Source organism: Pseudorasbora parva, chromosome 12, assembly GCF_024679245.1.
Source record: "Pseudorasbora parva isolate DD20220531a chromosome 12, ASM2467924v1, whole genome shotgun sequence".
Classification (NCBI taxonomy): Eukaryota; Metazoa; Chordata; class Actinopteri; order Cypriniformes; family Gobionidae; genus Pseudorasbora; species Pseudorasbora parva.
This window is the reverse complement of record NC_090183.1, coordinates 43,514,625-43,530,459: the sequence shown is the minus strand read 5'-3', so window position 1 is coordinate 43,530,459 and position 15,835 is coordinate 43,514,625. Positions and strand designations below refer to the sequence as shown.

The 15,835-nt window shown below is 35.9% G+C and overlaps 1 protein-coding gene and 1 long non-coding RNA gene across 3 annotated transcripts in view; one reads left to right on the top strand and one right to left on the bottom strand.

Annotated features, from left to right (window-relative positions):
• The window catches only part of rims4 (regulating synaptic membrane exocytosis 4), a 50,200-nt gene that overhangs the window by 12,781 nt on the left and 21,584 nt on the right, over positions 1–15,835 (top strand). The window contains exon 2 of the mRNA XM_067460422.1: positions 12,592–12,730. Within this exon, the coding sequence (XP_067316523.1) occupies positions 12,592–12,730 (139 nt within the window). The remainder of the gene's footprint in view (positions 1–12,591; positions 12,731–15,835) is intronic.
• Positions 1–15,835, bottom strand: part of LOC137094596 (uncharacterized) — a 64,472-nt gene that overhangs the window by 34,056 nt on the left and 14,581 nt on the right. The window contains exon 3 of one of the 2 annotated variants that reach the window (XR_010908684.1): positions 5,974–6,074. The exons of the other annotated variant lie outside the window; for it this stretch is intronic. This is a non-coding gene — a long non-coding RNA (uncharacterized lncRNA). The remainder of the gene's footprint in view (positions 1–5,973; positions 6,075–15,835) is intronic. 2 annotated transcript variants of the gene reach the window in all.

Here is a 15,835-nt window from a genome sequence, read left to right as displayed (position 1 = left end):
AACTTTTAACCCAACCCCAGGTTGTTTTTAACCCAGCATTGGGCTAAGCTGTTACTCTGTCTGTTATTCTCAGGATCTCTCTTCTCTCGTGGGCTGCTCTCTGGCCCCTCTCTTGATTTTCTGGTACCCTTTTCCACCAGCATGAACCGGATGCTAGTTCAGAGCCACACTCTAAAAAATGTTGGGTTGAAAATTGACAAACCCAGCGATCAGGTTTTTAACCCAGCAGTTGGGTTAAGTGTTTGTCCAACCCGCTGGGTAGTTTTATTTAACTCAACTATTGTTTAGAAATGACTTGCTCAGCTCAAAATAAACTTAAAGTATTTTGGAAATTAACAAGTATTAATATTTTTAATTAATTAACATTTATTAATATGTTTAATTAACAATAATTTAACAATAAACATTTCTTAAATGGCTTATTAATAAATAGTCACCTTTTTATTATTATTGTTGCCTCTAGTAATTATGATTTTTAATTTCCAACCTATTTTGGGTTTATTTTAAGCCAGCCATATAGTAATTATTAAATAATAGTTGGATTAAATAAAACTACTCAGCAGGTTGGACAAACTTTTAACCCAACCGCTGGGCTTGTCCATTTTCAACCCAGCTTGGGTTGCTTTTAACCCAGCATTTTTTAGAATGCAGTGCTAGAGTTCATCAGCACAAATCTAACAGAATTAAACAAACTGTAATTCATAGTTTTCACGTGTGTCTCACTTATGCCTGGCTCACACTACAGGAGTTTTAGGCCGATTTATGCCCGATTTTCCCCTCCCGAGACTCGGAGAAAAATCTTTTCCAGGACTCGATCGGTTCCGATGTTTGGCGCAGATTATCTGGTAATGTGAGGCGTTTACAGATCAAATCTTGCACCTCCAGATCTGCTTTCACGCAATATCAGCATTTCTTGCTTTTCATTTGACAGCACAAATCTACACTGTAACAGGTGATGATCGCTTTTGAACTAGGCAGCGGTAAACATAACGGTAAACATTCTAGCACACTAGTGTGGCATAGCGTTCGTGCAGTGTTCGCCTCAAATACTCCGAAATGAGAAAACAATAAATGACAGTCGTTTGAACGTTCCTTCACTTTATTCTCGGTCACACGCGTAATAACCATAGACAGTAAAAGAAATGGACAGAGCTATCCCATTGACTTCAAAGGCCGAAAATGAGGCCAATCAGAGGCACTCACTTCCTGATGGCTGAGCGAACTGCGCAGGCTCAGACTGAGCTTGACGACGTAGATGTGACGTGAGCCTCCTGTCTGACAGCTGTAGGTCTTCTAGTTGTGGAAAGTAAAATCTGAATCACGTTGTTTAAATATTTTCTCCCGTAGCTTTTGGCTCACTATGGGCTTCTCCCCATTCTTCTCCCTTGACTTTATCAGACTTTATGTCTCCACGTCCCCCCGACTGTCTCATAGACAGTGAAAGATTGCCTGCGAGCGTCTCCTCCTGTCTATACGGTAATTTCTCAACTGTGCGACAGAGTCGCGTTGGTTATGACGCAATCGTTAGCCTATTTTTACAAAAACAGCTTCTGCGGGGCGATAGTGTAAGACACAAGGTAACGGAGCCTTTTATGCATTGTCGTGTTTCTTTAGAAATAAACAATGGACAAATGGAGTCTTTAAACGCCTCAAATGTAAAGTTATTCACTGTCAAAGTGACTCAAAAATGAATGGGAGTCAATGGGATGCTAACAGCAGGTGATGGCTTGGTTAGCAATGGCCGCCCCTATGGGTGGAACGCTCTCCGAGTGCTAGATTGCCCGCTTGGTAATAACCAGCCTGAAAACCCCGCTACACTCCAGCACGCATGCTCCACCTTTATACGGCAAGCCCGAGGGGAAAAATACATTGCAAACACACACAACGAGCAGAACGACAGGATCAAATAAGGTCAATAAAATTACCTCCATTTTTCCTGAAGAACTGACAATCCATGTTGAGCCCGTCCCCCCAACCATTTTCTAATCCACACTGGTTTATTCTTACACTTTTTTCTCCACAACAAATGATGATTATTGGTAGGCTACAGCAATCATGTTACAGTAGTAGGCTGATCCATTTTGTTTTCACGCTTACGATCTGCTGCGTAGATCATGCTGACGCACTTCCTCTTGCATGATAATCTTAATAATATTTTATAGTGTGTGATGCTCCTCGATTTTCAAATCTTGTAGAGTGAGCATGTTTAAGATTTGAGGGAAGAAAATCTGCAAAGATTCTTCTGAAGTGTGTGCTGCAACCAAGCGGCAACCTCCCGCGATTTCTCTTGAAGCCAATACGGAAGTAATGTAAACTGCAATTCCTCAACTGGCCACTAGGGACAGGCTCCAGAAGGGAGCAGAATCTCATTGAGCCCCATGTTAAAATTCTCAACTTTAAAGCAGAAAAAAACATGTTTACAGCCTGGTACAAATTGTGGTTTTGGCTTATAAGGCTAATTTTGATCTTCATGACAACTCTGAGGGGGGTGAATTTTTTTATAACTCATTCGTTTACGTTATATAAAGCCTTAAGTTTCTGCATAATTAAGGGCGTGGTTACAAGTGGATAGCCATTTATCCGCCGTCTATAGTTATTGCGTCACCTCAGCTCCGCGCACATCCCGCCTTTTTGCCCATTTTCTGTTATCCGGGAGTGACACGCGTTGACTCGCTCACAAGATGGCAACGCCCAGCTCGCCCATACTTTCAGCTTCAGAACGGCTTATCAGAATCCTATGGGTGACGTCACGGACGCTACGTCCATATTTTTTTACAGTCTATGGCTGCAACCAGATTTTACAATCGGATAGTATTTAAAAAAAAAAATTAGGTTTAAAAACCTGTAGTGTGAGCCAGGCATTACAGGAACGCCCACCTGGAGGGCAAAACTAGGCTTTCCTCTGTTGCCCGCCAGTCATTTTTACCAGGTTTATAGCCAGTATTAATGCAGTAAGACAGTGATATTAAAATACCATATTCAATATGCACCTTGTTGATGTTGCATAATTTGTGCAGGAAAGCAGATGAACACAGAATATTAGTGCCACACGAGGCTTTTTGTTAGGCGATTTCCTCCATCGAAACCCATCATACAGAAAACATGTTGCGTTCATATTCTTGGCTGTATATATATATATATATATATATATATATATATATATATACAGCCAAGAATATGAACGCAACATGTTTTCTGTATAATGGGTTTCGATATATATATAAATAACTTATATATGTATATATTACAAAAAAGATGTAAACTGAATTTGATCTTTTAATATCTGTTAGAGTACATTATGGCACTTTAAGAGTGGGTTGCACTAATGCAGATTCTTTGGCCTGTGGTCGGTTCCCCCTCCGTCTGCTGCTTGATCAGCTCTATAACGTTTTTACTGCGTAATTAATCTGTGTTTAAAATTAAGTGGAGCAACAACTTGATTTAAAATAAAACCCATATCAAGAAATCCTTGATTAGCGTTATACTTTGCTTAATTGAATCCTTATTGGTGCAACTCACCCTAGTGTTTTTCACATTAAACGTTTTAAATACTGCAGCAGGTGCTGTATATGGATCACAAGTGCCCAAAACGTGCACATATTTTTGTTTTAAGATGGAAAATTGACAGGCTTGTGCTGAACTTCAATGAAGTTCTGTGGCGGTTTTGTCCTCCAAGGCTCTGCGCAGTCACGTGACTGAAAACTATGAATAGTTAATTATTATTTTGTGTATACACGTCCTCAACGTGAACACAAGTGGCACGCTTCACCACAACATTAATCTCCAAACTCAACAAACTCATTTAAAACCCAATAAAACAGAACTAACAAATAAGTTCACATTTTCATCTTGCCCAAAAACACAAATATTAGCAATTAATTTTCATTTCCTTTAATCACCCCATCAAGTCTTATATAAGGCATACTGGGAAACATATAATTTTTCAGTTTATAATCAAATAATCAAAATATATAAATTATATTAATATAAATAAATTTAAACCACGAACAATAATAAAATACTATAGATTACAAGACAAATGTTTTAATCTAATGTCCGCTGTGAACAGACTCTGCAGCTCCAGCATGAAAAATCAAACTCATAAAATCCCAGAAATATCTCAGGTATATTAATATAACTCATATATTTGCTTCTGATGAATGACCTTCTGAGGTCATTTTCCCCCTTGCATCCATTTATAGCTCGGATCAAAGCTCTTACGTTCACCGTCTCATGACTCCTGAAGCTCACTTCTCTTTCAGCCAGTACAGAAAACGTCAGAGCTGAATTATGCAGCATATGAGTAAATATTTGGCATAATTTTTGGCTGAGATGGATGCATCTGTGTATGATCCGACCCTCCACTGTGATTAAACAGATGGGCTCTCATACCAGCACATGCTTAATATGTCTATATTTGGGGCTTTTAAAAAATTTAACACGTTCATACATGGAGAATAAAAAAAAAAAAAATTTATATATATATATATATATATATATATATATATATATATATATATATATATATATATATATATATATATATATATATATATAAAATTATTATTATTAATAATTCATTTCTCAAAAGAGAGTGTTTTTATTTATTTTAATTTGATTACATTTTTGGCATTTTGATCCATAATGTATAGAGTATAGACTTCCCATAATACATCTGGAAGTTCTAGTTTTAAGATTTTTGTAATTCCAATTTTTCTCAAATCTGGTTCTGTAATACAGTGAAATATTTTTATACAACTAGGCAGTACAACACATAAAGGAGCTGACAGGGAATTGAACATAAAAGCTATGAAAAAAATAGTAAAAGGAAAAAGAATAATAGAATATAGAATAATAGAATTAATTAAATTGAAATAATTATGATACCAACAAACAAATCCCTAGCAACCTCCTAGCAACCACCCAGAACAATCTAGAAACCACCTAATACCCTAGCAACCGCCCTGGAAATCACAAATCAACTCCCTGGAGACCAACAAACAAATGGGACAGTCAGATTCTTCTCCAGTATGTGGAACCACTGCCGTTTTAGCTTGTATGTAAATGTGTGATAGTGTTTTGTTGTTGTTGTTGTTTTGTGTTTGTATTGATATTACTGTATTGGTTTTACATGTTTTTGGACCGTGTGTGTCCTGAATAAAAGTTTTGATAGATTTGAAATCCCTATCCACCTCCTAGAACAATCTAGAAATAATTTAATGTCCTAGCAACTGCCCTAGAAGAAACCACAAAACAACTCCCCTGAACACCAACAAACAAATCCCTAGCAACCTCCTAGCAACCACCCAGAACAATCTAGAAATCACTCAACAATGCCCTGGCAACCGCCCAGGAAAACATCAAACAACCACTTAGAACTCCCTGGACACCAACAAACAAATCCCTAGCAACCTCCTAGCAACTATCCAGAACATCCTAGAAACCATTTAACAATGCCCTAGCAACCACGTATTAAAAATGTAATAAAAATGAATTAATTAATATAATATGATGTCCTTGCAATATGGTAATACGAACAAAATAAGACATAACTGACAGATTGTGTGAGAATTAACCACCTCCATTAATACGTTGTGTAAAATAACTGTGCTTTGGTTGGAAAGAAAGGAAGGTCTGGATATCCCTCTTTACTTCAAGAACAATAGTGGCGTTAGATTTTGCATCTGATTCGAAAGTGTAGAGGTTATAGCCTCCAACCAGGCATCTATCAACATCACTGTAGATCAATAGGCCTCTAGTGCCACTGATTTATCAAAGAGTTAATGGGTAATTAAGGCAGGCTGCGGTAACGAGAGGTAATGGCATGATCGATAGCATGGACAAACCAGAAAACTGACATGCTCATTAAGATGACAATCAATGACTGCCCTAATGATCTTCAGCAAGCTATGTTAAAATCCATCCGAAGGAATAGTTCACCCAAAAATGAAAATGAGATGTTTATCTGCTTACCCCTAGGACATCTGAGATGTGTTTGTTTCTTCGGTAGAACACAAATGAAGATTTTTAACTCCAACCGTTGCTCGTAGAATGCATGTCAATGGGGTCTAATTCTAAGAGAGTAAAACACACACAAATCCATATTAAACCCTGTGGCTCGTGGCGACTCATTGATGTCTTAAGACACAAAATGTAAATTGTAATGTAATGTAAATGAACTATTCCTTCAATTAAGAAAATGATGCAACTATTTGCGTTTAAATCCACACTCTCCTTTAACAGTAGGACTTTACTGAAGATGCAGTCTTAAGTATGATAATCGGTTTTCTATAAGCCTCTGTCCTTTTAATCAAATTATAAATCTAAACGCTCTGACAACTGACAAGCATGGGTCATAAACCACAAGATGAGATGGCGACTAAAAGGGCTTGTTGGAAAAGCCTCTTATTTCTTTCTTGTTTGCAGTAAATTCATGAATGTCACTTTGATTAATGAGTGTTGGCCACACTGATGAAATGAGATACTTTATCTGTTGTCGGCGACATACTTGTGCCTGCAAGTGTTGGTGAGAGATGTCCAGAGATCGAAACATCACACTTACACAAGATATAATTAATGTCAAAATGGAGTGTTTTTAGAGCCAATCAATTATTGCTCATAATGTGTGGAAAAAATAAAATGATTATATATATATATATATATATATATATATATATATATATATATATATATATATATATATATATATATATATATAAATTATCATTTTATTTTTTCCATATATATATATATATATATATATATATATATATATATATATATATATATATATATATATATATATATATATATATATATATCACACACACACAAACACCAAACAACAACCTAGCAATCACTTGGAACTCCCTGGAGATCAAACAATCAAATCCCTAGCAACCACCCAGAAAATCCACTTAACAATGCCCTAGCAACCACCCTGGAAACCATCAAACAACTCCCTAGCAACCACTTAGAACTCTCTGGACACCGACAAACAAATCCCTATAGCAACTTATTAGCAACCACCCAGAACATCCTAGAAACCACTTAATGCCCTAGTAACCATACTGGAAGCTATCAAACAACTCCCTAACAACCACTTAGAACTCCCTGGACACCAACAAACAAATCCCTAGCAACCTATTAGCAACGACCTAGAACATCCTAGAAACCACTTAATGCCCTAGCAACCGTACTGGAAACCACCAAACAACTCCCTATCAACCACTTACAACTTCCTTGGATAACAACAAAAATGTCCCTATCAACCACACAGAACATCCTAGAAACCATTTAACAATACCCTATACAGCAACGGCACTGGAAACCATCAAACAACTCCCCAGCAGCCACGTAGAACTCCCTGAACACCAACAAACAATCCCTAGCAACCACTGAGAACATCCTAGAAACCCCTTAACAATGCGCTAGCAACCACCCTGGAAACCACCAAACAATCCCAATCAACCACATAGCGGAATGTCAACATCTAATCAGAACATCTTAGCAACCCCCTAGCAACCTCCTGGAGGCCACATTGAAGACCCAAGGATTGTGGTGGCAAGGGTGTGTACAATGCACATCTAAAAATCACGGTTTTGCTCACACATTTCCTGAAATGTTACCTTTTTTTGTGTGAAAAGATTAAATCCTTCTTTCAAGCACGTTCACTAAACAAAACATGCAAAAGAGAAAGAGATAGTGAGAAATCCATTGAAGCAGACTGCTCTTGTCTCCCATAGCAACCCTGGCATTTCTAGCTCACTTCCTGATACACGATGTTCTGTTTGGAAGGTTACGATGACATGCTAGTTAGCATGTGCCAAACCGCACCAGAAACACAGGACAAAAAGAGCACTGTATTTTTAGGAACCGCCTAACTAGGTTATGTGCTTTCAAGGCCAGGAAAAAGCTGTGAAAATGGCTGGATTCCCATCACTACAGAGAGAACAGATAGAGATTTCAATGGATAACTTGTTTTTAGTGATGACTATGTTATATTTATATCCTAATTTGTATTACATTATTAAAAAAAAAAACTGTTATTAATGTTACAAAACATTTCAAATAGATGCTCCCTTATATTTACCAATATATTTTCTTGAAATATATTTTAATATATGGAATAATATATTGATGGTATTATAAAATATATTATATATTCATGCAATATATTGCAAAATATACAAATGATTGCCGCTTTCAATATATTGCAAAATATAAATATTAAATCCCATATACAGTATGTGAATATATTGCATGATATTTTCAAATATATTGCAATATATTTTTGTTTCGTAAGGGCTGTTCTTTTTTGAATTCATCAAAGAATCCTAAAAGAAAATATCATGTTTTCTACATCATAATAGTTCATCATAGTCTTATATCATAATAGTTAATGTTTCTTAAAGGGTTAGTTCACCCAAAAATGAAAATTATCATCATTTATTCTCCCTCAAGTTCTTCCAAACCTGCATGAATTTCTTTCTTCTGCTGAACACAAAGGAAGATATTTGGAAGAATGTTTGTATATAAGCAGATCTTGGGCCCCATTGACTACCATAGTATTTTTTCCCCTACTGTGGTAGTCAATGGGGCCCAAGATCTGCTTATATACAAACATTCTTCCAAATATCTTCCTTTGTGTTCAGCAGAAGAAAGAAATTCATGCAGGTTTGGAAGAACTTGAGGGAGAATAAATGATGATAATTTTCATTTTTGGGTGAACTAACCCTTTTTGAGTAGCAAATCATATTAGGGATCATGTGACACTGAAGAAAATTGAGCTTTGCTCACGTGAATAAATTACATTTTAACATATATTATATTAAAATATTAATTATTATATTCCTATACTAAAATCCTTGAGTGTAACCTTCAATATTACAGTAATGTACCACCAACTGATGTACAGTTTACAGCATTAGTTGAGAGATTTTTTTTTCCTTGAGAAAATGTGTCATATTGTATCTGATATAATATTTAAAATAATCATTATCGAATTGAAAACTTGTGAATGGAAATCAAATCGTGAAATTTGTGTCAATACCCAGCCCTAATAAAAAATGGTATATTGTGTGTATGTGTATATTTATGTATAAAATTCCTCTTAAGTGATTCAACCACATTAAATATCCATACCACAAATATGTTATGGAAGTAAAATGGGTCGTGTTGATTTATATGAAGTAGCCTACATGAAAAAAAATAATAAAAACTTCAATTATGAAATGACATCCAGCTTTGAAATGACTCTAAAAATCATTCTCAGAATAGAAATATATCCATGAGGTCATGGGCTAGTAAAGCGCTCGGTCTGCGGCTGATCCCCTTCACCTTTACTAGGAAAAGTTCAGGCTTTGTGAATCTGCTCTCTAAGCCATCGGAGTTCAATAAGGCACCACCACATACTTGAATTATACAAGAAGATTATATTTTCCAAAGGATTTATTTTTAATACAACCAGTGCTCTACCTGGCGGCAATGTTATCACAATGTATGATATGGACATGATTTGATATAACTTGCTTTTTCCAGTGCCTTTCTGCTCAGATGGAAATACAGGAATATCACAGATATATCACAATCATTTGTGGAGCTTGCCAAGGAAAATAAAAAACCCTAACCATACATATTAGAGCTGCACGATTAATCATTAAAAGTTTGTGATCTTGACTCAAACACCCCAATCTTATTCCTATGACGATTCGAAACCTTTGACAAGTACGATCACAGCGAACACAGCAGTTGTCATGTTTAGGTATGAAACTGCTTAACCAAAAAGTGTTGGGCGTAATTAGTTACTAGTTACTGCTTGTTTAAATTGCTTAGTTAAAATTAGCTAAAGCAACACAATTGCTATACATTTTTTCCTAACTTAATATGATTGTGTTCAATCCACTTAAATATAAGTCAAATTGAAGTTTACTTAATCCGTTTGTGTTGAGATTACATAAATGATTTGTGTTTCATTAAGTGAAATTGGGCGGGGCTTGTTAATTCCCAGCATGCTTTGCATATGTCTAGACAGAGTAAATGTTGTTATTTTAAATGTAAAAATGTAGGAATTTTACGTATTTTTGAGGAATATGAGAAAGGGGGAGACTTATATTATGTTATATTATATAATATTATGTGTTTTAATAATATTCAATTATGTTAGAATTATTAAAACTATTTAAATTACAGTGGGTTACCATTGTGGAGAAGAGTGGAGCATTTGCTTAGGCTGTGGACTAAAACAACTAATGTCATAAAAGCTTTGCTGAAGGAGCATTTAAGAGGCAAATGTGTGCTATTGCTTGCTAAAAGTTTGTCAACTAGCTAGAACAGTATTATAATTCATTTGTGTAACATTGAAAAATATATTGAATTGAAGTGGATGAATGAATATATGAAATTGAATGACTGAATCATGTCAGAGAGCCATATCAAATTCACTTTCTTAATTGAGTCACTTCAAATGTATTAATTCCATGATGTTGAAGTTACATGAAAAAATTATGTTTTTCAACTTAATTGATTAACGTAGGACTGACGTACACAATTAAACATGTAAATCCAACACACTTTTTCTCAGTGTAATTAGTTGATGTAATTGTATTACTTTTCCCTTAAAAAATTAAGGATTACTCTTATTTTTTGTCATTTAATAAGTTAATTCACAAGTAATTTAAAAAACAGTGTATAGACTGTAGAACAATTATATATAATACAATAGTGGAATTAACATCAAAATGAAGTTAATAAGAATAATTTATGTAGTTTTATATATTTGAATTAATTAAAACAAAGAGCCATTTCATGCCTATCTTTGAATTGCTTAAGGTAACTTTTCAACCTTCATATATTTTCAAGACTCTTGTGATGATAAATCGACTTACAATAGGTTGAATGACATGTCTGCCATAGCTTGATGGGGTCTGTATCGTTTTTAATCGTACTTTTAAACTTCGGGTTTCGGGTAGTAACCCGAGAACAAAAAGAACTACAAAACTGACTGCTTTACGGCATATACGTCACTTCCACCAACACACACACTTCCTTACATTCGGACGTGCGAGCCCAACTTTGTTCGTCGGATAATATAGTCATGTCCGAAGCAGCACGGACAAATAAGAAAGAAAAGGTTTTGTTGGAGGAAAGCAATAAGAGGAAACGAAAAAGTGATTGGAATTAAAGGCAGGACGAGTATCAACATATGACCAGCGTTTGCTCGTCGGCGTGAGCTGAAGGAGGCGAGCCCGACCGATGCTGTCCTGCTTGTTACGGTGATTACCTACCACTCAAACATTAAACTGAAGTATCATATAGATTCTGTAAAACGCTAACCAATAGACTACTATAATGACGCTGGCTTGTAAATGTGAGCATCGTGATTATTTGGCGTTTGAAAAAAATAAAGCCCATGAAATTATATTCATATGACATGCTGAAACATGCCACTGACTGTACCTGGGATGAAGACATTTCACACGCGCCGCCAGAAGAACACCTGCATGTGAACTCCTCCTGCAGTGTTCAGGGGAACTGTTAGTGCTGCACCGACCCGCAGGCCGCTTTTATGAAGTTATTTGGCCTGCACCGCACCACTGTATATATTTTTACAACCCGCCGCGCACCCGCGACCATTAAATAGACATACGGGGTCCGCGGGTTATGAGAAGACCCGCGCATCACTAGTTCAGGGCTATCAGGGCTGTCATGTCAACAAATGCACGCGCGATGGCATCCCCTGTTGTAGGACGACAGATCTTACGACAGTAGTTGAGGACATTATTTTTTCCCAACTGTAAGGGGACCCCGAGAGCAAAAGTTACCAAGTGCTGCTTTAAACTTGAGGTTGATAAAGGATTTAGAAAGTAAATTAGTAATTAAATACTTTTTTGAAGAGAGTAATTTGTACAGTAATCTAATTACACTATTGAAACGTAATTAGTAACTAGTATTTAACTACTTTTTTTAGAGTAACTTACCCAACACTGTTCACAAAATCTTTTCAGCTACAAGTTATCATTATTTCTTTGTTACAAATATTCATATTAATCACTGGGAAAAAAGTTTATAGTTCAGATATAAACACTGATGTCTACGGTCACGATCAAAATAGAGCATCAGTGATTTGAAAGTAACTTGATGCTTCAAATAAATATTGTATCAGCGCTAAAGAAATTACATTTGTCATTGAATCATTCACTCAAGAGATTTGTTCAAAAACACCAAAACATCCAGTAATGAAACAACTGAAGTCGTTATGAGTAAGTCACTGAAACATTCATTCAAATTGCTTAAAAAAAATAAAAATTAAAACGAATCAAACTATTTTAACTGTAGACATTTTTCAGAACGTTTATTAAATGACGTTATTTTCGGTTTGTTGTCTACTCAGAATAGTTGGAGAATCGTGATCTCCATTTCAAACAAAAAAATTTGATTCTCAATGTATTTATCAAAATCCTGCAAACTTGCATTGAAGAATGGACTAAAAATCAAAGAGACTTCAGCCTACAAGCTAAAAATGTAAAGAAAGAGATGAATGAATTAAACACTGGTTTGTTTAATTCACTTCCCTTTCTGCCTTTGTTTCAGACCCTGATGGCCGCAGGTTAAAGAGCATTCAGAGGAGCACAGAGACAGGGCTGGCTGTAGAGATGCCCAGCCGCACGGTCCGGCAGGCCAGCCACGAGTCCATCGAGGACAGCATGAACAGCTACGGCTCAGAGGGAAAGTGAGTATTATAAATCAATGCACCCTTATACTCTCATCAGTAAAACCAAACACACACCCATCAGCACATATGCACAAACTCTTAGAATAAACAGTTCTATAGGGAACTTAAAGGGGTTTTAGATTTTCTTCTTAAAAGGTTAGTTCACCCAAAAAAGAAAATTCTGTCATTAATTCCTCTCTCTCATGTCGTTCGACACCCGTAAGCCCTCCATTCATCTTCAGAACACAAATGAAGATATTAGTGTTGAAATCCGATGGTTCAGAAAGGCCTCCATTAACACCAATGTCATTTCCTCTCATAAGACTCATGAGAATAGTTTTTGTGCACAAAAAAAACTAAATAACGACTTATATAGTGATTATGTAACGTGTACTTATACGACATTAGGGTATAAGTAGTTAATGACAGAATTTTTTTTTGTGGGTGAACTAACCTATTAATTTATTTTTTATCAAATTAAGCAGCTCGTAAACAGCTCTTAAATGGTTGCATCTTTTTTAGTGATAGGGTGCCTATCACTAGGACAAAAATTATGCAACCATTTCTCCTTCTACAGAACCTTTTTGTCATAAAGCGTGCAACAGTTGCCTCTCTATAAAGAAAATAAAGCTACTAAATGTCTATACTTGACTGGGTAAACCCAGCCTGATCTGCCGGCGGTTTGATTTCGTCCTGCAACTCAAGGAAAGTCTGGAAACCCGTACATTCATTTCTATACTGCTTCTGTTACACTTTTGAGGAAACCAATCACAGACTGTCTTATCCACCTGGCCGGCTATAAACGGTTTAACACGATGACGGAGAGAGAAATGATGGGTCGTGCCTGTGAATCACGCCTCTTGTGCAGTAGAAAATACAGAGCAGACTCCCCAGATCCAGATGTTCAATTTTAACCTGAGCTTGGTCTGGTGATAGCCAGACAATCTCTATACCATGAACAATTACTCACAGATTTACATTTAAATGCTAATTAATTTACACCAAGCTGAAGCTAAAAGCATAGCTATAAACTTCTTAAATAACAAGGATCCGATTACAGATTTACTAATTTGTAGCGTTGTCAAAATAAACGCATGCTGTGATGCCATAAGAACCTTTTGGTGAACGGTTCCTAAAATAACTATGATTTTTTTAGTGTAAAGAACATTTTAATAACCCTTAATAATCCTTATCCACTATAAAGAACGATGTTAAAGGTTCTTCATGGAACCACAGATGCCAATAAAGAGCCTTTATTTTTAAGAGTATAATTATGTGCATCGTAAAGCATACTTTCATCCACAACAAACCAGAAATGTGTTCACTTCAACTCTTATTATACTTGATTATCATTAATATCCTAAAAATAACCAATATCAAAATTACTCACTTTTGAACTACAACAATTAATACTATGGCTGCCCGTGACTTGATTTTTCTAGTCAAATACTAGCTGTTCATTTAAGCGGTCAGTCGCGCATTTAATAAGCCATAAATCATAATAATGAGCCTTTAATCGCCTGTATAAAATACATAGCCTAATCAGCACTCATACGCATGCATAAGGCTCGCCACAGCGCATCGGCAAACATAATGATTATGAGTGTGTCGTGAAAAAAAGAGACGGTTTAAACATTTAAATAATTTATTGATAGTTTTCGCTGCAGAGATTAAGTCAACAATGCTGACTCGTCCCCTCCAGTAGTGGATGCACATATATGCACATTTCATACGGATTACATAATCTGAGAATATTTATCACTGAGACAGAGACGGCAGAAAGCGCATCCTGATTGTTTTCATTATTTTGTTGTTATTGTGAGTTTACAGAAATAAAAGTTGAGCTTTTAAAGTTTGCATTACTCTTATCAGTATGAACAAAAATTACAGTATTTTAAGATAGTGATCGCGCCGGCGCCTACATGACCGTAAGCGCGCTCTCCAAACAAACACAGATATGTATATTAATAACAGCACACATTTATCTAGGTTAACATTACAGCAAGCAGACTTTTGTTGCTATTACTTACATGTTTCAAGTGATAAGCCATATTTAAGATTGATGAATGATGGGCGAATGTTTGGAACGGTCTGTCCGTCACAACCTGCGTGATTTCCCCACATCCTGTGGTTTTTTTTTCTTCTGAGCAAACCGACTAATGCAATTTTGATCGAACAAGCCTCTTCTAGTCAACTAATGGTTAGTCGAATATTAGGGGGCAGCCCAAATTAATACTGAGGGTAAAAAACACTCACAAATATGTTTCCTCTCAAACTGAACAAACAGACAATTTATTATTTAGCAACTGCATTTAGTTTGTTATTGGTTTGATTGGCGGATACATTTATAGGATAAAATTAGGAAGGACTGTTGTATTAAATTGTGGAAAAGTGCAGGTGAGATGAGTAAAGAAGAAGAAGAAAAAAAACAAATCTATCTCTGCACACTTTGTCTTTGTATTAGCTACATACTTCATCCAGACAAAATCGTTCTTTTTCTTTCTTTCCAGAAACAAAAAAAAACATGAGATACTATATAATAAATTTCTACTTTATCAGTTTAACAAAACAAAATTTGAATTATTACACATAACCTCTGAACCTTCCTAAATGCCAATTGATTGGAATCGATGTTATACAGGAATCAAAAGTCTTACATTTTATTGATTTGTAATACACTACATGTGTCATTGCATTACAGGGATGCTCATCCAATAACACAAGAAAGGCATTAAAAGGGTCTTTACTGAGATTGAGCTTATATCTTCTATAGAGCAATACATAAAAAGTGTTTGAGGTATTCCCATAAGTTACATAACCAACATAAACCCCCTTCTCAGTAATAAACCTTTTCTCTGCTGGCTCCATTTCTGAATGAAATCCAGAATTCTGTGCAGACGTACTGTAAACTCATTTCAGATCTGGACACCGTCTGGTGTCACATCAAAGCCACAGGTTTGGCGTTTTGCGCGATGTAGTCTTATATTAGCTCTGTGGAGGACAAAAGCTGTTTTACTTCAGTTCCAATGTGCCAGAAAGTTTGGATACACACATGGAGAAGATATTTGCAGGTTTGGGCTAGTTTAGACAGATATGTTATGCTTTGCTTCCTAGAAGAGTTAC